The 26,811-nt window shown below is 42.1% G+C and overlaps 2 protein-coding genes across 2 annotated transcripts in view; one reads left to right on the plus strand and one right to left on the minus strand.

Annotated features, from left to right (window-relative positions):
- The window catches only part of TMEM204 (transmembrane protein 204), a 29,937-nt gene extending 4,468 nt beyond the window's left edge, over positions 1-25,469 (minus strand). The window contains exons 1-2 of the mRNA XM_010125545.2: positions 24,394-25,469; positions 10,107-10,262 (exon numbers count right to left, since the gene is read on the minus strand). Coding sequence (XP_010123847.1) covers positions 10,107-10,262; positions 24,394-24,673 — 436 coding nt within the window. The 5' untranslated portion in view covers positions 24,674-25,469. The remainder of the gene's footprint in view (positions 1-10,106; positions 10,263-24,393) is intronic.
- IFT140 (intraflagellar transport 140) overlaps positions 1-26,811 on the plus strand; it is a 90,752-nt gene that overhangs the window by 44,970 nt on the left and 18,971 nt on the right. The gene's annotated exons all lie outside the window — the stretch shown is intronic.

Below are 26,811 nucleotides of genomic sequence, written 5' to 3' on the forward strand. Positions count from 1 at the left end.
AAAAATTGTGAAGTTGTGCTTTTGACAAATTAAGCTTAAATATCTTTTTTTTTTCCAGTAATCACAGTTGCATGACATACTTTCTATCAGATTATGCATGCTTTTTAAAATCCTTGTCTCTTGAAGCCAGGCAGCCGTTATCTGCATCCTTGGATGGACTGTTGAAGGCAAATCATCTGTCTTTGAAGAAGTTAATTTTTCTATATATCCATGTGCTTAGCTCATCCCCATGTGAAAGTGGAAATGTTCTCTCCTCGTGCATTCAAAATCCCCACTGAAGTTTGCACATATCTTTTCAGCATTCACAGAACCCTGCTTTTGTCCCCAAAGCTACAGTTAATTGTGCTCTTCCTTTTCTGTGATATTTCCTGGAATTGCTTTTGAATTCTCGTGACTTTGCTGTTTGGTGTTATCTGTGTCTTGTATGACTTTAATCGACTTCTTTATTGTAGCAGTAATAGCATAAAAGAAGAGTGGAGTAGAGCTGGGAAACAAAATAGTTTCCCCTCATTTCCAGTTTAATTCTCTGAGTTTCTCCTGAGGCACATGGCAGAGAACAGAGGGGGAGATCAGATCCCGTACTGTGGAATACATCAGGTTTTTTAAACTCTCTTCTGAGAGAGAGTTCCCCAGCTGTGGAACCAAGATGATAAAACTTCTTTACTCCTGTGTTTTTTTTTTGTATTTCAGGGCTCTGGGAGCAGAGTGTTCTAACTGTAATGTCCTTAGAGACAATTTCTATCTCTACATCTACCTTTGAGGTCTTTAGGTCTTAAAGTACAGGAAAACACTAATAGCGCTTTGCTCTTCCACAGTTGTAGACCACTTTTCAAAGGATGATAGATACCAATTTTATCATAAAGGCAGGAAAATGAGAGAAAGGGAGATTGCTTGCACCTCCTGCGGCCAAATTGTGGACCTGTTTCTTTTCCTTCTGGTTTAAAAATCACAGGAAGGAGGGTACTGAGGTACAAATCAAGAGACCTATCTTACTGATGAGCCTGGCACGTGACAAAAGTTTGTGTGATCAGTTTTCCTTTTCAGTTTTCCTTTCAGAACTCTTTTCCAGTTCACATACACTTTCACAGGGAATCCAAACTGCGTGGAAGAAATTAAAAAAATATGTGAAGCAAATCATAAAACCTTAAGCAGGAAGAACTTTGAACCTACACTGTTTGTACCAGTGACCACTTACAGGTACCTCTAAGGGACAGCTGTAAACATTAACTAGAGTCCACTTTACCCAATCCTGCATTATTTGTTTGAGGCTCTCTTGGTGGAGAGAGCTAAGTTCAGGAACACCAGTTACATAAAGGAACCCCGATGCTATGTTGTGTCTGGCAGCTCAATTTCCAGTTATTGAATTGTGACTGGTGCTTTCCCCCTGCAGGTTTACAGGTATTTACTCTACCTAGCTTATAGAATCTAGTTTCCTTACTGAAAGTCAGGTCTGCTTGTGCAAACCTGCTGGGAAAAACCTTTGAGGTTCCTGGTGCATGAGAGCTGTGCTCCCTTGGGCATGAGTTTTGCTCCATTCTTTGCTCATTTAGCCAAGGTGAGCAGCAGTGGTCTATAGATATTCCGTTATGGCACAGCGGAGGTAAATAAATGCTGTGGGAATATTTTCAATATTTAAACTTTTTTTCCCAGATACTCAGCTTTTAATTAAATTACTTTAACTTTTTCTTTCTTGCTTATGTATCACTTACGGCCAATTACTGTCCCAAATGGCTACACATCTCCATGCTAGACTGACTCCCTTCCACCCCATGGAGCAATTATCCACCAGGAAAAAGCACCAAAGCTTCCTTATAGGTGCTAATATAAAGCTATTTGTGCTAGCAAGACTATTTCCCTTCACAGGCCCTTTGCCTGAACCCTGATCAGATGAGCAGCCAGTCATGCAAGAGGCTTTCTCTTCTGCAGTTCTGTGCCAGTGTCTGAGTGAGGGGAACTGGGAGGTAATGGATTTGAGAGCTCCCCGACGGCAGATAGCAGGAGTGAGTCACTGGAGTTCTTGAGTGAAAAATGTAGGATCTCTTTAGAATGCTTTGCTGCAGGCTAGACAGGAACTGACATTTTAGAAGAGAGAAAAACATGACAGAGGTGGGAGAGTTGGAAGCGTGTTACTGTGGAGAGTTTCCACAATTTACAGTTCTACCAGTGTAAGTGAGCTCAGAATAAAAATGTCACTGTGAACATTATTTTCCACCATTCTTATTTCATATTAGCGTGACTTAATACTGCATTTATAAATGTAGGAACTCAAGAGCAAAGGGTGAAGAAATCGTATTGATCCAAAAAGACTGAGTTTGCATAGGAAGATATTTAAATTTTCATGAATGCTGCTTTTCTAAAGATATTGTGTGAAAACCCCCAAAGTTTGCTTGGAGAGATTTTGCCTGTGATAACTTAATTAAAATTAGACTTCTTGAAGCAAAGCGTTCCAATATGCTACTTATTTTTTCCTTGTCCTTAGAGTGGTCTTGCTGTACACCAGCCAAGAACATTTAGCAGCACGTCTGTTCTCTAAATGACTGGGCAAACGCATTCAATTCACTGATTTGTGCCAGCCTGGCCCTTCTCCTTCAAAGGTTCCTCTTTCTTAGGGAAAATAGATAATTTTTTTTTAATTCCTTTATTATATGGATGTATCTGAGGAGTGGTGTCTTCCTAGTTTAGATGAAACCTTATGGATAATTACATGTGTACCATTCAGCTGCAAACCCCACTGTACTGACGCACTAATACTAATTAAGAATAGCTTCTGTCTCCATGACCAAAACTGACTGTGGTGACTTCACTTTCTAGATAGATATTTCTAACATTGAGCAACAATGTCTGAATTTAGTTTCATTATTTCACTAAAATACCTGGAGGGAGACAGTTGGCTTCCCAAACTTTTCCCATAGGTAACTACTAAAAATAACCAGAAAATTGCTGTTTTCCATCAGTCATCTTGATCTCTTAATTTACAATAAGATCTTGATCTCTTAATTTACAATACAGTTTGAGAAGGGCTGCAGATGGGAAATATTTCTTTAAATTAATTATGAAAATATTAAACATTTTCATCTGACAAAACTTTTCGATGCATGGCTGAATTTCCCTGAGTTAATTTCATTATGTATGGCAATCAATTTCAGATCGTTTTATTGTGTATTGTCTGAAGTCTGCACAGAGGCCACATCTTTTCTAAAAAATCCTGATGAGATTACTTGAAGTACTTTACTTTCCCATAGAGCTGCTGTTTATCTCTAGTTGTTTCCCATCCATAGCAAAACAAGCCGGGGAGGGGGGGGAGGGTGCTTTTCCGTTGAGGAAGGAAACAGATAACAAATTCACTAGGAAGACTTTTGGTTGGGACAGTACTGACGGTGTCAGTGGGGGTGGGTTGGGAGAATGTTACTTTTTGAACTTACATTTCAGATCTGTATACTGCATTTCCTGTTCGGCGGTTGCTGGCTGCAAGCCAACTACAGATTTTTAGTGTTTTTAAAGAATTCTCGTAGTCACTTTTTTACTTCTGTGTCTGTTTTTTTTCCAGACATCCCTTGGTAGGCATTCCTCCTTTTTTATTAGTACATTGATAGTACAGTTGAAAAAAAGCTACATTATGTTTTTTCTGGGTTGGTAGAACGTCTATATTGGGAGTTATAATCTTCCTTTTTACAGCTTGTCCTATAGGATGACTTTTGCTGCCAGGAAGAGGTAGAAGAAGGAAAACAGAGCAGCCAGCCTGTTGTTCAGAATTCACAACCCACGCTTGTGCAGCAAAGCTGCAAACAGGGAGGGGAAATTTTTCACACCCCTTCTCTATGTACCCGCAAACGTTTGCAGGGAATGATTTAGCTGCAGTGAGTCACAAGCCTGAATAAGCTGCTTGTAGGAGCTCAGCTTATTTATCAAAGTGTCATAGATTCCCAAAGTGTGATTGCTATAGGACTTACGTAAACGATTAACGAATTAACACATCTTCCTGTTTCAGCTTGGAACAAAAGAGAGTTGCTACAGTGCAAGGCAAGTGTGGAGCTTTTCTAACAGTTGTGTGCTCGTCTGTGTAGGATCAGGCTGAAAGCTATAGACTATGCTTGCTTTGTTTTATCGTACCACAGAGACTTCAGTAGCCATTGAGTTTTCAGCTGTGAATTGTTGAATACAATAAAAATTTCCTTCCAAGGATTTTGGCAGAATATAACATCTCTCAGAATTAAACAAGTTCTGAGTAGCAAAGACCCTGTTGTCCTTCACTTTTCATCACTAAATGACAATGGCTTTCGACTTGTGATGTTCTTTGAGTTTGTCTCTTTCTGTCTTTAACCCATTCCTTAATGGGTTAAGGCATCCCTTACCTGATGATCTGGGAGGCTTCGTCAGTGTAAGGCAGGAAATTTTCAAAGGGAGGTGCAGAGTGCTCTTTAACAAGTTTAGGTCTACTGACAGTGAACTTGCTTTTCTTGGTTACCATTTGGAGGTTTCCTTAGAAATTATGTCAGTCCTTGAACTGAAGGTTGAAAAGCATTCCCTGTGAATTAGACATAATTCCTGTCAGGCAGCTCTTTAACTAACGATAAATGTGCAGACTTTCATACTGAAAGTCAGCTGCAAACAGTGCTTGGCACCTCAGATTCAGAGGCAGCTGGAGTCAATGAAATATCTGCTTTCGATTACAGTAAACTTCCTCTCAGATGCAGGTAAGAGCTCGTCAGCCTGAGCAAAAGCAACTTGTGCAGAGAGAAGCAGTCATTGACAAGCGATCCTCCTGGACGTTTCAGTGGTTGTCTTGTGTCTTTAAGGATAAACTGCTCCCATTTTTCAAGTGCTCTGTCCACCTCCTGACACATCAAAGGGTAAGAGTTGCATATCTGTGGATCTAGCTAAGCAACTCGATCTGAAATATTTTTAGGAGACATCTCCATGTATATATAATATGCATGTTCATAAGCAATAAAGTGAATATTTGATTTTAAGAACTTTTCAATTCACGCACTTCTTTCTGGATTACTGCATTATTTCTAACAATGTGTCTGTCATAAAACATATTCCTTATACTTGTATATCCAAATGATATATATCTGGTAATATATTTGTTACCATATTCGTCACTGACAACACCAAGCTGTGTGGTGCCGTCGACACGCTGGAGGGGAGGGATGGCATCCAGAGGGACCTGGACAGGCTGGAGAGGTGGGCCCGTGCCAACCTCATGAAGTTCAACCAGGCCAAGTGCAAGGTCCTCCTGATCTGGTTGGAGATGTCCCTGCTACTTGCAGGGGGTTTGGACTAGATGACCTTTGAAGGTCCCTTCCAACCCAAACCATTCTATGATTCTATATTTCTAATCGGAATACATACTTGTGACATTGAGATGCTACAACAAATCACCTGCTACTCATCTCAGTATTTAGACATGAAGAATAAAAACAGATCTTCTGCCTGCTGCAGTTATACCAGTTGAAGAGTTCAAGACACTTCTTGTGAGCTACGGACCTTCCCAGTTTGCTGGTTCAGCTGCTCATATAACCATTTCAGTTGAAATAAGTGGGATAGGTTTCCATATTTTAAGATGTTTGCAAATGTGTTTACATTTTGTGAAAGTGTGAAGACAAGATAATTTTATTGTGAGGTTTGCAGTCCACACGAAGAACACCTCAGTTTGGCACTGAGGTGAAATAAAAATGAGAAATAATGAAAATATTTAGCACAAAGCAAGCAGTCAAGTACTCCCTTTTTGTTATGATTTTTAGATTATTTACTGTGTCTCATTTATTTGCTTCCTTTTCAGGAAGTATTAGGTTTACAGCTCCATGGATTTCATCTTAGAAAAGATCTGACTTGAGGGTGTCATGAAGGAAAAAGGTGGAAGGAAGTAATACAGAAATCAGAATCACATTGTTATCATTAATATCTTCATCTATCTTCTCAAATGGCTCCTTTGGTGGGCTGTTCTTCATTAAGATTTTCTCAGTATCAACCTGTCTAAATTTGAGGTACTCAGGAAGAAGAGAAAAGGTAAATGGTCTAACAATTGTTTGATTTGGGTTTAATAGCGCAGAAATGAGAGTATGTGTGAACTCAGATTTCCGGTGATGGTTAGAGGCCTGGAGTGAAAAACACAGTAGGACAAGGTGGAATGCAATGCTTGAAATTTGAGAGGTGACATTGTAATTTATTTGACTGTAAATGACAGGCTCAGAAGGAACACAAGACTTTTACTCCTCTGGATATTATGTACTGAAGTAATTCAATGCTGAAAATGGACTGGCAAGAACATTAATCATGATGATTCAGGTTTATTCCAATCTTGGACTTTCAGAAAGTAGGACGAGATCTAATGTAAGGGATACTTTATCCCAGATCTTCCCCATTATGTTTCTAACATTTCACTCTAAAGCCTCTACTAATCACCATTGTACAAGATTGGAGAATGGCTGGACTCCCTTAAGGTCTGACCCAGTCTGGTAGGTTACTGCGTGTAGTAGTTTAATATTCTCCGAAGTGCTCTTTACTCCCTGTCCTGTTAGTATGGATTTCCCCTTCCAACTGCTCTTCTGTCAGCTGTTATTCATCCTATATTCACACTGAGTTTGTAACAGTTCCTTGGAAAAAAACAGAAAAGCCAAAACTCTCTAGAGGGAAATGTCTGAGTGTTCACACGAAATTCCACGTACAACACTGGTTCCATTTTCACCACATGCCTTTTCCAAAGCAAACAGATCACTTTCCTGTTAACTGGGAGGTGTGAGGTTGCGGAGCTTTGGAGCAGTATGAATCCCACTGATGTCCCAGGAGCAATGCTTTCCTCTCTTCTTTCCTTCCTCTCTGCTTCCTGGGGCTTTATTTTCTGTCAGAGGTCCATCCTTTTTGAACGACTGTCAAATGCTTGTGCAGGTGGCAGAAGTGAAACAGTGGTGGAGCCTGGAGTCATCGCAAGCTCTAGTGGGATCAGAGGTGGTTGATTTGAACTTGTGATAGGGTTTGGAAGATAATACTTGGTACACTTGCTGTTCTGAAACAAAAAGGACTTTTGTTCAGACCTCAGGAAACTGTAAGGAAACCCACACATCATGTTTTAGTGGGTAAACTCTGACTATAAAGAAGTAAATTGTAGGTCGACTTTTTGATTCTGAGCCAAATACTTGAGCCGTCCTCCATGATATGAGTTTTCATTCTACTGGTGACCATTGCAGTTCTCTTCAACACTTGCTGGCATATTCCAGGATGAAAGTTAGAGGTCAAACAGAAGTTGGAATTAGAGGGGACATGAATCAAGATAATTTTTTTCTGAAAATACTCACAGAATGAGCAATTGTAGAACAATTCTCTAGATCATTTGGATTTTGAAAAGGAAAAAACAGAAGGTGGGTGCTTGTGTTTTCATTAACATATATGAAAGTGTAATAAACAGAAATTACCCAGCCAGTACTCAAGAAATATTTAGTAAGATAGTAAGATCGAAGTTTGTACATTCTTAAATATTGTTTTCTCTTCTGACACAAATGATCTTTCTGGCCTGAAATACACTGGCTTTAACCCTTAAATGAAATGGGGAGAGCTTCACAGTGATTTCTCTTGGGCTGTTTTATGTGGACAAAGTGCTTTTAAATACAAATGTTGTATCCACTATTCTGATGTTTTTGCCTAATATTGCTACTTGACTTTGAAAATAGCTGAGAGGATGGTCTGGGAGTGGAGCCTAGGAGGCTGAGTGTTACCTATGGCTTATAGGGCAGCTGCTTGCCTCCCCTTCAATAAAGAAATCTTGGTCTCTAGATGTAGCAGGTCCTTCATCAGAGTAACAGAAATGCTGGACTTGCTCACAGTTTGCACATGTGTTTTGTCTGATACCGAAGACATTTCAGCTATAATGTGTAAAATGCTGTTGCCTGGGCCCAATCCAGGGAATTTGATGGACGGGATTGATTTTTGTGGCCAGTTTGAGTGGCTCAACATTACAGAGCATACACTGGGTGCTGTGAAAGAGGAAACAGCTTATTTTGTCAGTGCAAGCTGTCCTCCTCTGAACCGCCGCCTGTCCTGTGAGTGCAGACCCTTGATTACTCAGGTAGCCAGCAGCTGACATACCACTGTCCTGGAAAACTAGGGACGTCTCCAAGAAGTGTATTTTATATCAGGATAATGGCAGATATGATGACTTCTCTTTTTTCAAAAGCATACATTCCAGAAGACTTCAGCTGGTTGTTCTGGATGTGAGAAAGGCATTTGTTTAAACATAAAACTTTTATTAAGATAATGAGATGTAAAATGAGTATCATGTTACTGACTGCAAGGCAGAAAACCATCTGATGACGGTGAAGGAGAGAGTGGCGTAACTGCAAAGGAGAATGGGGACGAGGGGCAGAGATAGCCACCAAAGTCCCTGCAGATGGGAGACCTTTGATTCATAGGGCGCAATGTCTGTTTCTGTGACTGTCACGAGCCACCAGATCCATCTCTTCACACCTTTTGAATGCAGGCAAGCAGATGAACTCCTTGATTCTACAGCTTCTTCAGCCGTTCTCATTAGTGGTTTGTTAATCATTCTGACTCTGGCTTTCCTCCTCTCTCCCCTCCCAGCACTGGGGATTTCAAGGTTCAGCTTGCATAACAGGTAATAGCAGGCATTTCCTTCTCCTGTGTCGGGATATCCTGGCGCCCTTCAGTCTCTCTCTGACTGTGTTTAAAACAGACTTCAGCACAGGAAAGGAAAAAAAAAAAAAGGGAAAAAAAAAAAAAAGACCAATCTAAAATTAGCAGCCTTGATAGAAGAAAGGCACACGGCTGTCCACTGTGCTGTTTGTCAATGAAACAACACATCTAAACAGGGCCAGAATGCATTTCCTCTCTGGGAAAAACAGACATGGCGAGTTCTGGGGAGGATGAGAGGGAGTGGAAGTAAAGCAGGCATCAACCTGATGATCAGGGAGAGCTATCCAGAAGATGTCCAGAGTTACAAAGAGCATGGTGTGCATGAAGAGGCTGTAGCAAGGTCCTGGTATGGCAAGGCCATGTGTCTGCCTCTTGATAGCACAGAGTGATGCTTGAGGCTTTCGCTGCAGCTGGAAGCTGGATCAGATGCTTTTGAGAGTTACAGAACCTCCGCAGTCTCCTCTTCTTGTTTGGATTTCAGGTTCATCAACCTTGATGGCCGTTTGTGGCTGTGAGGACCATACTTGAATGACCGAGGCTAGATTCTGATCTTGCAGTGGTGTAAACCTGAGGTCTCAGTAGGTTTATACCATTCTAAATAGTCAGAGTTTTTAAAGTTGAAATTAAAATTTAAAATAAAATGGTGTTACTTTATTATAACCTGTTGTTTACATTAATAAATAATTATATATTTTTAATCCAATTTTGTAAGCAGCCTGAGCGCTATACTACATTAATGACAGTTTCGTGCCTGGATATTTTATAGGGTTGTACTCTTGGTGCAATGAATACTGAGTGACTTATTTTATGTAGCAAAGAAAGGTATTACTGCAAAATGTTTACAATTTGTTGCCACTGCTGTCAGTATGGAATTGTGATAAAACCATTTCCTCCTTTCCTCATTCACTTCTGTGTATAGTCTGTGTCCCTGAGAATTCCTGTGGGAATTTTCTTTATAGCAGTCAATGTTATGAATTGCCTTCAGCTTTCTTTGCTAGATTGCAGACATCTATCAAAATCCAGCTGATGGTCACCGAATAAAATTCGGTTAGCTAAAAGAAAATGATCATGTTTCAGCAAGACTTCAAAAATTTGCTAGGCTGTTCTGCTCTGCTTTCAAACAGTTTCTTTGGTGTATTTTGTCCTGCTAAATTGTGGGATCACATCGCATCCAGTATATGTCTTTCATGTTTGCCTTCCTGGTTTCGTAGGAAATAATAAAGACTTGTTTTTCTTGGTTGGCAGAAGACTCATTCTGATATATCCAAGATAAAAGCTTCTATTTGTGTGCTGCAGAATCTCATGGGGAGAGCTTTTAAGAGACAATGAGCTCACTTTTAGATTTAGACCTTTTAGCTATTCTTTGTCATTTGAAAGATTTATAAAGTAAGAAACTCTTCCACCTGGGTTTAGTAGAGCCAAAGTGTTTTTCCATCAATAAAAAGAAGTGGACTTACTGGCAAGTTGGAACACGGCAGCTATGGCCTCCTCCCACCACTGGGTATCCTGAGAAATGATAGGTAGCTCCATCAGGCCAAGGACGAAGATGAGCTGGCCAGCAGTCAGAGCAACAGTGGCGATGAGGTTGCAAGCACGCATCATGTCAAACTGCACTAGGGAAACAGAAGAAGTAGGCATAAAGTTAAAATGATATAAAATTGGGAAAAAGAAAATCTTGGTTGAGCAGGTATGTAGAATTTGTCAGTCCGTAGAAAATGATTCTCAGACACCATTCCTACTGCCAGCAGTCCCTCGCTCTAACTGCAGTCCCTGTGGTCTGATTAAGAAAAGATTTTCATTAGGATGTGCATGGAATCTTTCCTTTAGTTACACAGCATCCCATAGCTATTGTTTCAGTGCAAAACAATCTTGTGTGCATCAAGCAGCTGATTTCCAAGGATGGCCTGCTGGAGGTCCTTGACTTTTGCCCTGTGAAGATTCTATCTGTAATTAGTAGCCAGAATTGTTTGGGGCAGGAACGGTGTTTTGCTTTTGTGTGGCACTGGCTGAAATGGAACCTTAGTTCATAGATATTGAAAATATATTGAAAACATATTCAAGGCCCTAAAATAATAATAATCCCAAAGAAAAATCTGTAACACTCTGAATTTCTTTTTCACCTAGTCCATCAGTATTGTCCTAGAAGACATCTGGTGGATCTTAATGCTAGCACCTTAATGGTTTAAGGGAACTTTGTATAGAGGATTCTTAACTTTTCCCTCCTTTAATATTTATTAATCTTCTGGATGCACTGGAAGGACCCTGGTATTTCTATCTCTGTAACAAGGGAAGCAGTTACAACAAAGATGTCAATGCTGGCCATTCTGAATGAGGTCTTAAGACATAACTTACATATATAAGTAAAAAGGTACATTTAAAAAATATATATTAGTTCATATATATGTATTTGTGGATATATATTTGTGCATATAAATTTGTGGATATCGACCACCCAGCCAAGACAACACCGCCGATGAATTTTTCTACAAGGATTTAAGGGATATCTCTAGATCAACTGCCCTTGTCCTGACAGGAGATTTTAACTTCCCAGACATCAACTGGGAATATCATACAGCAGACACAAAGAGGTCCAGGATTCCGAAGCATGTTGAAGATAACTTCTTGGTGCAGGTACTGAGGGAGCAGAGTAGGAAAGACGCTGTCCTAATTTGTAATTTGTAAACAGAGACGGACTTGTGAGCGAAGTGGTGACTGGTGGCTGGCTTGGTCGCAGTGATCATGAAGTAGTTGAGTTTCAATTCGTTGATGATAGGAGAAAAACTGCCAGCAAAACTTCAGCGCTGCACACGGGGAGAACAGACTTTGGGCTGCTGAAGGAGCTAGTCAGTAAGGTCCCCTGGGAATCTGCTTTTGAAGGTACAGGAGTCCATGAATGCTGGTCACTGTTTAAGAGCCCTCTCTTAAGAGCACAGGAGCAGGCAATTCTGAAGTGTCAGAAGTCAAGAAGGCTGGCTCGGCTGAGCAGGGATCTTCTAGAACTTTGGCAGACAAGGAAAGTGTACGGACATTGGAAGTAAGGACAGGCAACACGGGAGGACTACAGGGATGCTGTTTGCCACTGCAGGGAGAAAATTTGTGCAGCCAAAGCTAGATTAGAGTTCAGGCTGGCCAGCATTGTGAAGGACAATGAAAAGGGCTTTTTAAAATATGTTAACAGCAAAGTAGGATCAGAGATGAGGTCGGGCAGCTCACAAATAGGGATGTGGTCAAAGCAGAGACATTTAATGCCGCCTTCACCTCTGTCTTTAACACCCTGGGGGCCCTGGAGCCCTGTGCTGGAAGACCATGACTGGGGGGATGATAAACTCCCAGCCAACCCTGAACTTGTTTGAAACTTGCTGCTCCAGCTGTGTGTGCATAAATCTATGGGGCCTGATGGGGTTCATCCCAGGGTACTGAAAGAGCTGGCCCATGTTTTCATGGGATCTCTCTCCATTATTTTTCAATGGTCTCAGGAGTCTGGAGAGGTCTCCGTTGACTGGAAGCTGGCAAATATTGTCCCACTTTTCAAGCAGGGTAAGAAGGAAGACCCTGATAATTATGGGTCTGTCATCTCAATTCAGTGCCTGGTAAAATTATGGAGAAGGTTATTCTGGGAGTTACTGAAAAACACTGGAGAGACAGCACAGTCATTGGCCAATGAGGTTACATCAGGATAGTGGCCGGTCACCAGTGGGGTTCCCCAGCGCTTCATTTTAGAGCCAGTGCTCTTTAATGTTTTTATAAATGACCTAGATGGAGGAATTGAATGACATTAAGTAAGTTTGCCAACGATACTAAACTAGGAGGAGCTGTGGACTCCCTGGAGGGTGGAGAGGCCTCACAGAGAGATCTAGATAGGCTAGAGAGCTGGGCAACCGGCAAGCGTATGAAATTCAAGAAGAGCAAGTGCTGGTTTCTCCACCTGGGGTGGAGTAATCCTGGTTATACGTACAAAGTGAGGGAGGAGAGGCTGGAGAGCAGCCCCACGGAAAGAGATCTGGGGTTTGGGTTAATGGCGAGTAGAATATGAGTTAACAGTGTAGCCTGCAGCCAAAAGAGCCAACTGTGTCCTGGGGTGCATCAAGCACAGCATCACTACCAGTTGAGGGAGGCGAGTGTCCTATGCACTGCACTGATACATCCCCACCGCAAGTACTGCATGCAGTTTTGGGCATCTCAATAAAAGGACATCAAACTCTGAGAGTGTGTCCAGAGGAGGGTGACCAAGACAGTGAAAGGTCTCGAGGGCAAGACTTAGGAGGAGAGGCTGGCGTCACTTGGCTTGTTCAGCTTGGAGAAGAGAAGGCAGAGGGGTGCCCTCATCGCAGACTACACCTTTCTCAAGGTGGGCAGGGGAGGGGTTAAGTGCTGATCTCCTCTCTCTGGTGACCAGCAATAGGACACGAGGAAATGGAACGAAGCTGTGTGAGGGGAAGTGCAGTTTGGATGCTAGGAAAAGGTTCTTCACCAAAAGGGTGGTCGGTCTCTGGAACAGGCTCCCCAGGGAAGTGGTCACAGCGCCAAGGCTGTCAGAGTTCAAGGAGCGTCTGGAGGACGCTCTTAGTCATATGGTTTATTTTTGGGTAGTTCTGCAATGAGCAGAGAGTTGGACTGTGATGATCCTTATGGGTCCCTTCCAACTCGAAATATTCTACGATTCTCTAATAAATATAAAAAACAAATACAGAAATGATTACACACATAGATATCTGGAGTCTTGTCTAGAAAGCTGATTAAAATGTGTCTCCAAGCTGGCTACTGAATGGAATATATTAATGGCAAAGTTGGGTACTTTTAGTCAGACTTTTTTCCTACTTTTCCTGTTAACCTGATGGATGTCCTGTTTTCATCCTTTTACTTCCTCTCTAGCAAAAGGTGGGATTTGTAAATACCATTGTGCCAATTCAACATCTCTTGCTAATATGTCATTGCTATTCTGAAACAGAAGCAGCTCGGTGTTTCAGTTGGTGTATATTAGAAAAAGAAAGACTCTGGACATGAATATTCACCAAATTTTCAAAAGGGACTTAACTGGTTTTAAGTTTAGTGGGTGCACTGACCACCAGAATTTGATTCCTGATCTTCCAAGGAGACGGCTAGGAAGTGCAGAAAACAAAACTTCATATAAACAAGCAAGAATAAACTTCATCCTGGGAATCACCGAGTCTATTCCACTTTTGTGAGTCATAAAAATGAGCTTACCCTGTATTTTTCCCTCTTAGGTCATCTTTAGCTTCCAGTGTTCTACGTAACAACTGATGATATAATTAAAATTTAATAAAATATGGTATTGTATCTGAAAGAGTTAGTTAAGGACCATAGTCCATAAAACTTTTTCACATTGAATAAAACGTTAAGAAGATAACATACTAAGTATTTTTTATTTTTCCTAGTGAGTTCATCTCTGACTAGAGAGGAAAATAATTTCACTCAAAAAAACCAGTTTGTTCAAAGATTTAGTGTTTAACTTTCAAAGTTGTCCCTTCTAGCATTGGGAGCATTTAGGTCTCTCGCCATGTTGAATGCCTACAGGTCATGAAGCCTGTTGGCTGACAACACAATCATACTCAGAGGTCTGAGCTTTGTAAGTATCAGCAGAACTTTGAGCATTGAGTGTTCTTCTCTTTTTCCACCTAAATGGACTTCTGTAATACTTTGAGAATCAATGCTTGCTGAAGAGATAGTGATGACTTTCCAAGGAGATATGTACCAAGTAACGAGCAGGCGGCTTGCAGCCTTTATTGTTGAAGTACTTTAATTTTTCGACAGAGCTATCTGTAGTGTCAAATTAAAAAACCAGTTGGTTTGCAGCCATAATTAATTCTGTTGCCATGTCTGTATATAGCATGCATGAGCTTTAAAAAAATGTCTGTTATTCTATGCCCTCTAAATGTTTGAAGCTTATCCCAGAAATACATACTACCCCTTGGCATAGAAACAAACACCACATTTTTGCCTTCACTGTTATTCATTACTTCTTTCCAATGCTTAACTGTATTATAAATTCTTCTGGCTTTGCCATAGATTATATTATATCTAGGATACTAAAAATAGTAACTTTATGACTGTGACTCAATTGAATTCCAACAGACTTTGTAATAATTTAGTCTTTAAATAATCATAGAATCATAGAATCACATGGTTGGATGGGACCTATAAGATCATCTAGTCCAACCGTCTTCCCACTACCATTGCTGTGATCCTGTGATCGCTCTTCTCTCTTGCAATTGGAGAGTGCCTAGCACTGGATGTGTTACACCGGTGATCTTTACTGGTGTTTGTCAGAACTGCAGACTGAGGATGCTTATTCGCCTAATGCAGTACATTGCTCAGAGATGCAGGAACGCAATTGGTATTTTGCATAGCTGCTTCTCTTAACCAAAAAGAAGGTCGCACATTGTCCAGGCCGGAACCACAACAGGCTGATGATAGGTAGGAAAAGGGGGAAGCAGCTGGCATGATTTCATTAAATGTGAAGACAGTTATTTTAATGGAATCAGGTATTGCAAGAATGGAGTGCCGTTCCATATTTCATGTTAGAATATTGTTTTATTCTAAGGGTTTAATGTATGATCTGTCATCTTCTGGTTTTGTTCTAGAATTGTAATGATTCCTCTTCCTCAGAGGGGAAAAAAAAATTCAACTTGGTAACATGTAATTCTGATAAACTCCATTCTGGCAGTGGAGCTTGTTAACTGTATTCAGCCTGGAAGTGCCCCTCTGCAGATGACTACGCTTTCTTGCTCTTAGCCATTGTAACTTTGCATGTTGTCAGTTCAACACAAGGTCATTCTGTTTGGTACGTACGCAGCCCTAAGCTGAAATTCCACCACATCAAACCTACCACCCCAAAAGGTGGTAATTGTGAAAAGCAGCTCTGGCCTCCTTTTACTGAGGGAACCAATGGGCAGCACTAATCAAGAAAAGGAATTGAGTGTGCAGGTTCAAAGCATTTCTTCAGAGCCTGTACCCAAAGACTTTGAAGATGTAAATCATGCTGAGGAAGGCCAGACCACAAAGCCCTCTTCCTGCTTGAATCCTGCTCAATCCAGGAATAAATAGTTCTCATCCCTTACGATATTGGCTGCAATATAGTTTTTGTAAGAGCTGTGAAATTTACTGTTTACCTTTGTGCTCTTTTGCTCTGCCTGCTGCTATTTTAAATTCTATGTAAACCCAAAATTCCTCAGTAGCCAGCTTCACTCCCTTCTGATGTGTTTTCTATAGACTTTCTAATTGGTATGAATTTTGGATTATCTGTTCAACCATTTCAAGCATTTCTGCTTCATTTACAGTAGCCACGATCACATTGTGGCTTTCTGTGGCCATTGCAGACTTCTTCAGCTGTTGCACAAAGATTTATGTTTGCCATGATTTGTAGAACAGGAGGTTGATAAGGATTAGAACGTCTGCACAATTACTGGTGGCATTTGTGGTAACCATTACTTTCTAGAATCTGTGGCTAAGACTGTAATGACATAGGTATTTTGTATTTTCGATGGCCCACATTTTTTGTTTTGAACTCACTGTTGTCAATGTCACTCCTGGCGTTTAACTGCGAAAGGAGTTTCCTATCGCTAGAGGTGGATGCTTCCAGTAGAATAGAACTGGCCGCTGGGGAAGGTGTTTATCCCTGTGTGTGTGTCTGCTATAGGTGGAGGAGGGTGGGCAATCCAAGAGTGTATCTCTGCTTTTTGCGTACCTTTCCTTCACCTCCCTTAAGATGCAGCTTTGCTGTTGAGAACTGGAAAGGGGTAGACACTGAAAGGCTCCAGAACTCTGTTCTAAGCAGCTGTTGTTCATTAATATAGAACACTCTTTGACTTTTTCCTTCTGGAAGCTCATCTTGATCTCAGTTTATTCAGAGTAGCGGTTAATTAATGGACAGGGTATCCAGCTGGGGATACTGCCTAATGCATCCGGGTTTGCTTGAAACACTGTGATCAGTCCAGGGCCAAACCCCAGACTGCAGGGATGAGACCAATTCAGATTCCTGGTTGTCTTGCTCACTTCCTAGACCAGATACATCCATCTGGATTAGAAATGTTGATTTGATTTTGTTCTTTGCACGCAGCGATTTTGTTTTGTTATGTTCCATGACAGCCACAGGACTATTTGTGCTTTGAGAAGCAGGTTAGTCATATCGGAGGGTAATTTGCAGAGTTTGGGGATAATGAGGAAGTATGATCTCACTGAAAAATCAGATTATGCTAATTGCTTAAAATGTGAGGTTTTCTTCCTCTTTTCTGTCTGGATACAGGGAAAACAATCATAGGGTGGGAATTCCAGCTTTAGACTGATTAAAGCACAAAGTGTGCAGGAAGGAAACCAAATGGCCCATGATATTTAATATTGGTCTAAAACTTCCCCTGAGAAGTTTTTGCACGTGTTCATCCAGCCACTGTGGTACCAGACACTCAAGAGCAGAGTTCGTTCTGTCCCAGCTCCGAGCCCTCGCTGCGCAGCTCTGGTGAAGCCCACTTCTCATTCCTGCCCCAGTTCATAAACCATTTGGAAAATAAGTACCAGTTACACCTGTGCATTAACCTAGAGCTCTGAAGCCTGCCCATAATTCCAGCTGGGCTTAGCGCATGGTTTTGTGTAGCAGAGTTCTACTTTTTCAGCCTTTTGGAGTCACATTTAAAAACTACATTATAGGGACTTCAGAAATGCAAAGCCATGCATCCAAACATTGGGAAGAGCCAGAATAGAACACTTTTACCTAAACAGGCTTATACTGTTTTATCATGGGAGCTGTGACTTAGTCGACACATGAAATAGTGCTTTGCAAAAACGCTGAAGGGGTGCCGTTCAGACTGGATCTGTTTGACTTCTGTCTGTCTAACTCTTACTTCTGGTCCTGCTGTTAATGAAGTGGAGTTCCAGCCTGGAGAACTGAATTCTGTATTAATAAATAATTTTAGAAGAAACTCTTCTTTATAATAAAAAAAAAAATCTACTTTAGGCAAACTTTTGGCAACTAATTCTGCGCTCCTCTTGTTTTGGATGTCAGCACTGTCAGATCAGACGTGCAGAAACGGTCTCCGCAGCTGACATGGAAATCAGCTGAAGCTGTGCCTTGAATCTCCAGAGCACTATGAAAATGCAAAGTAAACTGTGCTTCATTTTACAACGTAGACATAGGAGATTCAGCACTTACTGTTCAAAGAGACAATAAGAACAATACATAGAATGACTGTAATTATTTATTGACAGTCAGCATCATGCCACACCTCCCAGTTTTGTGCTCTGTTTATGAAGTCTTTGGACATTTGATTTCTTCTGTTGATTTAAATTAGTAGTATTTATGTTGTTAGCCTCTTGAGCTGTTTTTTTGAGTATGAATTAGGAAATATATTGAAACACTTTAAAGGTATTTGTGAAACAAACTAAACCAAATGCTGGCAGTATCTGATTACCCCTTTGCATGATGGTGTAACTGAGACCATGGGAGGATTTATTTGAAGCACTGCCTTTTTGATACAGATGTATTTTGATGGTCTGAATATACACTAATTTCTTAAAAGTTAAACAGATCTGAATCTAGTTTTTTCTTCATTACTTTGTACCCTTTCCACATGCGGATGTTGTTTGCATGTCTTATTGTAAGGACAGGACTTCATCCTGCAAGGGAAAGTCTCTCCCTCTCTCTTTTCTTTTAAAATCTCCGTAAGCAGCCATACAGCTTGTAGCTACAAGTAGTCCTCAATACGTTCTGTTGCTAGATGGATATCTTAAAATCGAGAACAGTCACTTATTTGCTTGGTTTTATCTCTTAGGCAGCCTTCTGAAGTATGCAATTTATATTTTTCCGCTTAATAATTTTTAAAAAGGAGAGGGGAAGGGGGGAGAAGCCAACCTATTTCAGCACAATTAAAAGAACGCTCTGATGTGACAAACATGTGAAATCTTCCGTCCCTTTAGGTATTTTGGAACTTTATGATTGAGCTCATCTGAGCATGAAACTTCCTATTTCGATATTTAGTTTTCGATCAGGCATATGCCTGATCTTGTTTGGAGAGAGGAAGAGTGTGGTTGCTTGAGGGTTTTTTTTTTAACAGCTTCAGTCACTTTTGGAGTGAAAACATAGCTACATCAGCTATTTTCAAAATAAACAAGTGCTCATGGTTGAATGATGGGGACCTTTCAAACGCAACACTGAGAACGCTTCTAGACAGTGATCATTTTAACAGAGAAGGCTGTGGCATAGTTCCTGCTGAGCTGTTACTTGTCAACATCCTAGGATTTGCCTGTTTATAAACATCAGTAGGGACTCTGTGTTGGGGAATGTAATAAATGCATTTAATCTGAATTTTCAAAAGCTCCATAGCTATTTTCACTCTTAAGGCTTTAATTGAATTCAAAGTGTCAATAGTGGCAGTAATCAAACATTGATTTATCTGATAATATTTCTGGGTAACGCATATGAAGGTACTGTATTGAAACATACATTAGGTTCATTTTCCTATCCTGAATCCTGAAAAGTTTTGAACTTCTCCAGAATAAGTACACAGCATAGTAAAATCCACATTAAAGTGAGCATTCACTCTCATTTGAAGAGCCAGACCTCTTACAATTCACCTCCATGGGCCTTTACTGTTACATCAGTAATGTCACTTATTTCAATACTGATCTTACTGCAGACGTTAGCGGGGAAGCCACAAGCCCTGCGCTGCCAGCTGTCTGCACTGCCTCCATCTCTGTGTAACAGCCTGGGCAGTTTACCCAGCAGCCATCTGTTTAATAAGATTTGGGGTTTTTTTTTAGTCTGATGGTAGTTCCTGTCTTCTTCAAATGCAGTCGGCCTTCTTCCTTGATCTGCCTATACTGAAAAAGTAATGTGTCTACAACACATTGCTTGATGCAGCCTGGCTTCCATCCAGCCAAATTCCAGAGAAATTTGTGGACGTTTGAAATCGATGTAAGGTGGACATGGGCCCTCAGGTGAGCTGTTGCCTCTGCAAGCAGATGTCAGCTTCTTATCCCTGCACTGAGCAGCGTCCTGCCTTTGCCACCGTATTTCACAGTGCACGTGCATTGGTGTAAATCACACATTTAGACTGGGCAGGTGTTTATATTTGGTCCCTATGGTGGTCATGCAGTCGCTCATGATGCCGTGCCTCTCCCTGGCACTGGTTGTGCTTCCCTGAGCTATCTTGCTCTGTGCATCTGTACTTGATGTTTCCCACTGTTGGGATTTTCGTTACGTCTTCTGGAGCCCTGAAGAACCAAGCACGGTTTTTATATCTTTTTAAACCCCTCCCTATTCCTGTGTCTCCACATTGTTTGTAATGTTCTTTAGACAAACAGGGACAGACTGTGACCTCAGCTAATGAATAAATCAGCTCCGTCTGTCCACCCAGAGATAGCCTTGCAGCACAGTGGGCCTTAAGGGTATATTTGTACCAGGCAGCGTGGTTAAAAATATCTAAGCTGATTCCAGGTAATCTGGTGCATTCACCCAGTGCCGTGCAGTATTACTGGCCTGGTGCTGGGCCAGGACGCGGGTAACGGTGGCTCTGAGCAGGTCTGGGTTGCTCTGAGAGGGTGTCGGGTGATGTAGCTACCTGCTCTTGTTGTACGAGGTAGCCTGCGTGTCCCCGGTGATTCTGCGTCGCTCGGTACGCTGTGTATGCACAGGCAGTGAGCGGGCACAAACCTGAGTATCGAGTACTCAGGAGACACTGTCCTACCCAAGATCGTACTAGGTGTCTGTTTCTAGTACATGTGGTCTTTTTTTTGTAGGGTCAAGAGATGCAGACAAGAGCATCATTGGAAATTTTGCAACAGCTCTGAAACTGTGTCTCCATAATCTCTGGCAACTTTCTTCGCTCTCCCTCAGATGAGAGGAGAGTCAGGCTGCCTGGTTAGGCTTCCTTGAAATGTTTTGAAGAGGGGATGTGCTATCTGAACTCTTGGTGAAGCCTTTAAGTTTGTATCATCTAGTGATTTGTCCACGTTAGAAAAACTTTGACTGGTGTCCTCATAACTGGGCTCTGACTCTCAGCACAAGCAAAGATTTCTGATCTGGCAGTTTGCTGCCCCGGAAAGGGAGCTATACCCCACCTCGTCACACCTGCATCACTCAGCCTGCGCTACAAGCAGTACTTGTTGGACTCCTGATACCAGAGCTTAATTCAACAGAAAAATAACGATGCAAAAAACCCATCCCGTCCTCCCGCCCCAAGCCTTCCACGCCAGACCTGGGTATTTTCTTGCTGTTAAGTCTTTTCAGCTGTCTCACAGAAGCTTTTTAGCATCACAAATGGTTGAAAGAAGGGTGCAGGACTGCACAACGAGAAGGAGAGAAAGCAAGAAGTGGATAAAGACAGATGGAAGGGCCTGAGATCTCCCCCTTCCAGGAGCAGTGAGGCCTGAAGAATAGAGTTGAGGTGCTTTCCCCGAGGACCAAAGTCATCCATGTTTCTTGTGTTGTGTCTTGCTGAAATAGTTCACATTGAGACACTTTTTTCCCCTATAATATTTTAAATATCCTTTACTCCTGTCCCTGGATTTCTTTTCTTTTTTTCAGATCTCTAATCTTATTTTTTTCACAGTGTCTCTTTGCTGCAGCATCTCTAATCTCCGCTGGTCTTTTATGTCACTTGGTATTTATACCAGCAGCCCTTTACTGACGCTTTAATAGCCTTGATGCAGTGTTTTCATCATAGGATTTGAATGCAAACCACGTTAGTTTTCCTCTTGCTCCAGTGGTTTGTATTACACTAAAATCATTCACATGGATGTCCTGTTAGTGGGGAATTGGATCAGAGAGGTATTTGGTATGGAATGTGGTATGTGTTTCTGGAGAGGCTTTTGGGAGACATGCTCCATCACATTGACTTCTTCTGTTCATTCCCCGCATGATCTTTTGACAGATCATTTACTATGACTTTTACCCAAAATATGCAAAACTTCAGTTATTATTTGTTTCAATTTGCTGTAGTTTATTTTTAGCTTAAGCACATGCAAGTCCTGACACAATGAGCTACTTCCATAATTTTGCAAATCATTTTGCTTGAGCTATGTACATGATGAGGGGGAAAACTCAGCCTGGCGTTATTTTGTCCCCTGAAAAGGAGCTTTGCCAATTATTTCGATGGGAGAAACAGAAGGCAGTGAAAGTCAGTGAAAAATAGATTTTAAGAATGTGTTTCTCTGCCACTGGGGGAGCCTGCTTACGGCAGTGTGTTTTGTTGGCTGCTGTGGACATACAGCTTGTACAGAAGCCATCAGTGTATGGAAAAGCCAGTTGTCAGAGGTTTCACAGTTTTTCTGTTGCACTGTGAGATAAATAACTTGCCCCCAAAATATGTATGTGCGTATAAATACTTTTTTAATATGAGTGAGATTGTGGCCTTTTTTGCATTGCTATTGGAAGAACCTATTTTTATTTTTCTACAACAGGCATTCAAAATTCTACATGTTAACTCTTAGCATTGAGGAAGGCATTTCTTTGTTCTGAAAATTAATTTTTATATGGATGTATACATGTATATACTTACACACACATACAGGTTTGTGATTTACCTACAACTGCCAGATGAGGATTGCCATGGATATTGCTAAATAACTGGTTTCTTATTAGAGAAATTCTTTGAAATGACAAAAACATGGATGCAGAATCAGGCTCATACTGACTATGTGTACAATCCATGGACACATATTTATCTTTCAACTATGTGCAACAGATTGATTTCGTACTTAGTTTGGCATGGCACAGCTGCAGAGGTGTTATTTTCTGTTAAATGGTTTATAAAGAGTCAGAATGGCCTTTTGCTTACTATTTGCTCCCAGATTAAATAGTGAATGGATGTTTTATTCCTTTACAAATTGAGTCACTGGGCTTCAAAGTCCTCCTTTAAATGAGAATTTTTAAAAGTGTTTGTTACAGAATTCTTCCAGGGATTCAATCTTGCTATAATTATTACTTTGAAATTTTAACATTTTCTATCACATTTTGCTTCTATTTGATGTAAGAAATTGCTGCCTGTGCAATTCTGTGAATCTGACACATCTGCCGATCTTTACAGCACCACCCGTCTTCTGCCCTGTGCACAGCAGGAAATACAAGTTCATGTGTTTAAAATGCTGCAGGAGCCCGTTCTAGCTGATGAATATAGAACATGTAAAAATTTTAAAATTCGTGAATGGTATTCATGTTTTTCAAGTTAGAACATCACTGATAAATATTAATTGGGGCAGTGGTTCCAGTGATGAAGTTGCAGGTACGCCTCAAGGAACTTTTTCAACAGTCTAATCATTTTTATAGTTACTTGTCATTACAGAAGTTCTTTCAGTTAAAAAAGAATTGAGTTAGGTTTATGGCTTTATAACAGTTTAGAAGTTTTCTGTTTCTGATTTATGCAGGTTTAATATTAGCAAATATGCAGAAAATGTTACTGCACAATTTTGTTGGAAAACAATTATACGGAAGGGGTCCACATTAAAGCATTTTTTAAAAAGAAATTCCTCTCATTTCTTTGTTTTTGTCTGCAGAGGGGTGTAAGAGAGTCTGAGGAGAAGCAAAGCATTTTACTCCTTCTCCAGATTTCAAACCATGAAAAAAAAAAAATCTATCTGAAATCGCTTACGTTGCTAACGCTACTGTCCTTCAGAGGCACCAGAGCTGGTTTTGAGCACGGGTAAAACCTCTGGAAAATCCTAGTGTCTGTCGAGGCATGAACATTATAGACATTTGTTCTGTAAAATTCAGTTCCTTGACGGATGCGGTTAAAGCCCTGATTTGGCTGAAGGAACGGTGCCGGAGGCCCTGCTGCTCCCAGCTGGTCCCAATGCCGAGACGGCTCCTGGAAGCAGAGGCTTTCCATGGAGGAAAGCTCTTGACGCCCCAGTGAGCTGTGATCCCAGCCATGGTGCCCGAGATGACCCCAGGTATTCCAAGCACAGTTCTGCTCTAGTTTCTTCATGAGAGTGGGGTCACACCGTTAGCATTACGAATGGGACGAGTACTGTGCACTTTTTAATTACTCAGCTTTATAATTCTCAAAATTGGCTTACAGATTTCAACTTATCCAAAAATTTTAACTAGCTCAGTTGAAGCTATATGCGTTCTTCAGATCCCAGGAGTGTGAATTTGTAAAATGAGAAGTGCACCATGCTGACTGATTTTCATGTTCCCCAAGCAGTGTACTGTGGTTTTTTCACCAAGAAGAATAGTTGCATACAAGGCTCATCTCAATTTAACATGTTTTTACCAAAACTATTTCTGTCTTTTCCGCTCCGGGCACTTCCAACAAAAGTAAACAGAAGGGAGAAATAACTTAGTATAGCATCTGAATGCTTAATTTTTTTCTTTTTTTTTTTTTTAATTTTAGGGTATTCAGAGCAACTGTGGCTGGAGTTTAATGTACTGAGCAGGAAGGGATATGCTTATAGCAGGAAGGGAAGAGGGAAAAGCGAGCAACAGATGTCTCAAAGCTTTGGACTTGCACTTCAGAGATTATTTTTTCAAAGTGCATCCTTCCATACACTGAATAAACTAGACAGGGCAATGCTTTTGGGGAGGGAGGAGGAGGAGTTTTGTTTATCACTGGTGGACATAATTATTCTTATTCTCCCAAATTAATTTATATGGAGATGAACGTTACGAGATGTTTAGAATTGGACGGTTAACAATGATGTCCAGATGCTCTGCTTGGCTGTAAATCTCCTGGGGACCAGGCACGCCGTACCGATAGCGATCAAGCATAAGCAGAGAAGGCAAGAGATTGAACTTACGTTTGACAGTACTGCGCGACTCCTGGAACCCAGCTGACTCTGAACCCCAGCCCAGGGCTTCACACTCGCGCTCCTCCCCTTGCCCGTGCCTGGCACTCGTGCTTCCACCTCCTCTGCTCTTTTCTGCCAGCCAGCACATCTTCCAGAGCCCCACGCTGCGCTTACGCCCGTCCTCCAGCGTCTGGTATACCCAGTTGGGAGTGAAGGCAGCTGCGTTGTTCAGAATAAGTGAGATAAGGGCTACCAACACAGCTGTGGCTACCAGTTTCTGGACAGTCATATCTGAGTGTCAGCTTGCTGCCAGTCTCTATTTGCAGAAGACACGAGGTCTCAATCAGCTGCAGCACATTGAAACTGGACGTGAAACAGAGGCAGCTTTGCTAGGATGTTACGAATGGCTAAAGGACATCACCGTTCATTCTCAAAGTCAACTCCAGAGGTGCTTCTGATCAAGGAAATGAGAATTTTGCGAGGTAGGTAGGAGAATTCCATAAAATAAGAACACAGAGAAGCTATTTTAGGTACTTGCCAGCTTTGGCTTATCCGCCTTCTTGCACTTTGATAAGTAATGCCAGTGCCGTGATGAACTGAACGACAGGGAGGTCCATTCCTTGTGAGAAGAGGCAAATCCAGGCAGAATCCAGTCTCAAGCAGGAGAGCCTGAGCTGCTGCTGGGGCAGAGTCAAGGATGCTTACCAGCAGCGTGCCAAGCGCACCGGCTCCTCTGAGTCAACCCGCAGCACTCTGAAAGCGTGGGTTTTTTTTTTTTTGGGTACAAACTTCAGAATATCCTGCAAACTGTGACAAATGTCATTCTCTCAAAGCCAAGCTGAACTGGAGGTGAATGCTGTCATCTCAAAGGAGCTGTGCAAGCCTGGGATATCTCGAGGAGTCTGCTCTGCCGTGTCTCTCTCTGAAGATCCGAGCTGCGAGTGCAGGGACGGGAGAACAGCCACTGCAGCGAGGAAAAGGCCCCCCCACCTCTCCACGAAGAGGAAATGGCTGTTTTTGTGGCTGTTTTTGGTGAGCCTCAGGGCGTAGTCGACTGCAACAAACAGAGCCACTGCCACAGCAGTCAAACATTAACAGGATGTGTTTCCTGAAAGGAAAAGACTATGGAGACTTCTAAAGTTGTACCTCCTCCCCTCGCAGAGCCCCCCTCCCTGTCTCACTCCTCCTCCCTTCCCAGCAGCGCAAAGCAGGGCTGAGCATCGCAGGGCGGCCCGGGGACCATCCAGAGCTCCTCTGGAAAAGGAAAAGAAAATGAACCCCCCAGCCTCAACCCTCGGAGAATCAGGTCTGCAGAAGCGGATCGAGGAGAGGGATTTTGAAATGCTTTTTACTGAAAGCAAAACCACATTGGGGTTAGCTGTTGAACAGTACGACCACAGCGGTGTTGGGGGGGTTCACTGCTGTTCCCCTTCCTCTCTGCAGCCCTAGAATGGAGCGTGGCAGATAAACAGAAAATTGAAAATCTCAAGATTTTCAGCCTGATAAACAAACAACTTTGGGGCTGTCTGAAAAGGCAGTTGCAAACGTTAGGGTGTGAATGAAGTTGAAAACGGCTGCATTGCGACTGCACAGGGCTGGCACAGCCCTGAGCCCCACATCCCGGTTTGCCGTGTGCGCCGATGGCTCTGCGGTGCCTCCGAGAAGGGTGGCCACCTCTCCTCAGCGCCCAGGGGATGGGAAAGGTGCTGCAAATTGATAATGTAACGCCTCTGCTCACAGCCCAGTACAGAATTGACTGCCGTACGGCAAGCCAGGACCGCAGCACTGGCGCAAGGAAAGCAGCTCCAGTAAACAGATTGAGAGGTGCTTGAGGACGTTTCAGACTGTCCCTGAACATGGATGTTTCCAGAGCGGTCTTGCAGAGACGGGGTCTCCAAATGGCCGTTCTCTGTTCCCTGTTTCCGTCAGCTGCCACAGCAGGACCCAGTGCAGGGCTGGGCCCTCCTTGGGGCCTTACTGCCTGTGGCCATGTCCTTCCTTGAGCTGAGCCTGTCAAAATTCTTCAGGCTGAAAAAAAGCTGTAGAAGGCGTAGTATTAAATAGTATATTGTGAAGTGAAGGTGTGACATTCTTGTCAACAGGCTGGAGAGGGAGCAGTGAGGAGTGGTGGCAGAGTACCTGTGTCACCAGGCGCAGCTGCACCACCCGACCTCACCAGAGGTGTTGGCACAAGAGTTCGCATCAGCCCAATTAATAAAATTAGATTAGAAATGGATTTAATTTTATAACAGTTCTGTCTTACCAGCTAAGTTACTTTGCCCCTAGTCAACTGTATTGGGTTTGCCTGGCAAGGTTGGCTACAGGGCTGGCTTCTGTGAGGAGCTGCCAGAAGCTTCCCCCGTGTCCAACAGAGCCAACGCCAGCCAAGACGGACCTGCCACTGGCCAAGGCCGAGCCCACCAGTGA

This window comes from Chlamydotis macqueenii, chromosome 15, assembly GCF_036417535.1.
Source record: "Chlamydotis macqueenii isolate bChlMac1 chromosome 15, bChlMac1.mat, whole genome shotgun sequence".
Taxonomy (NCBI): Eukaryota; Metazoa; Chordata; class Aves; order Otidiformes; family Otididae; genus Chlamydotis; species Chlamydotis macqueenii.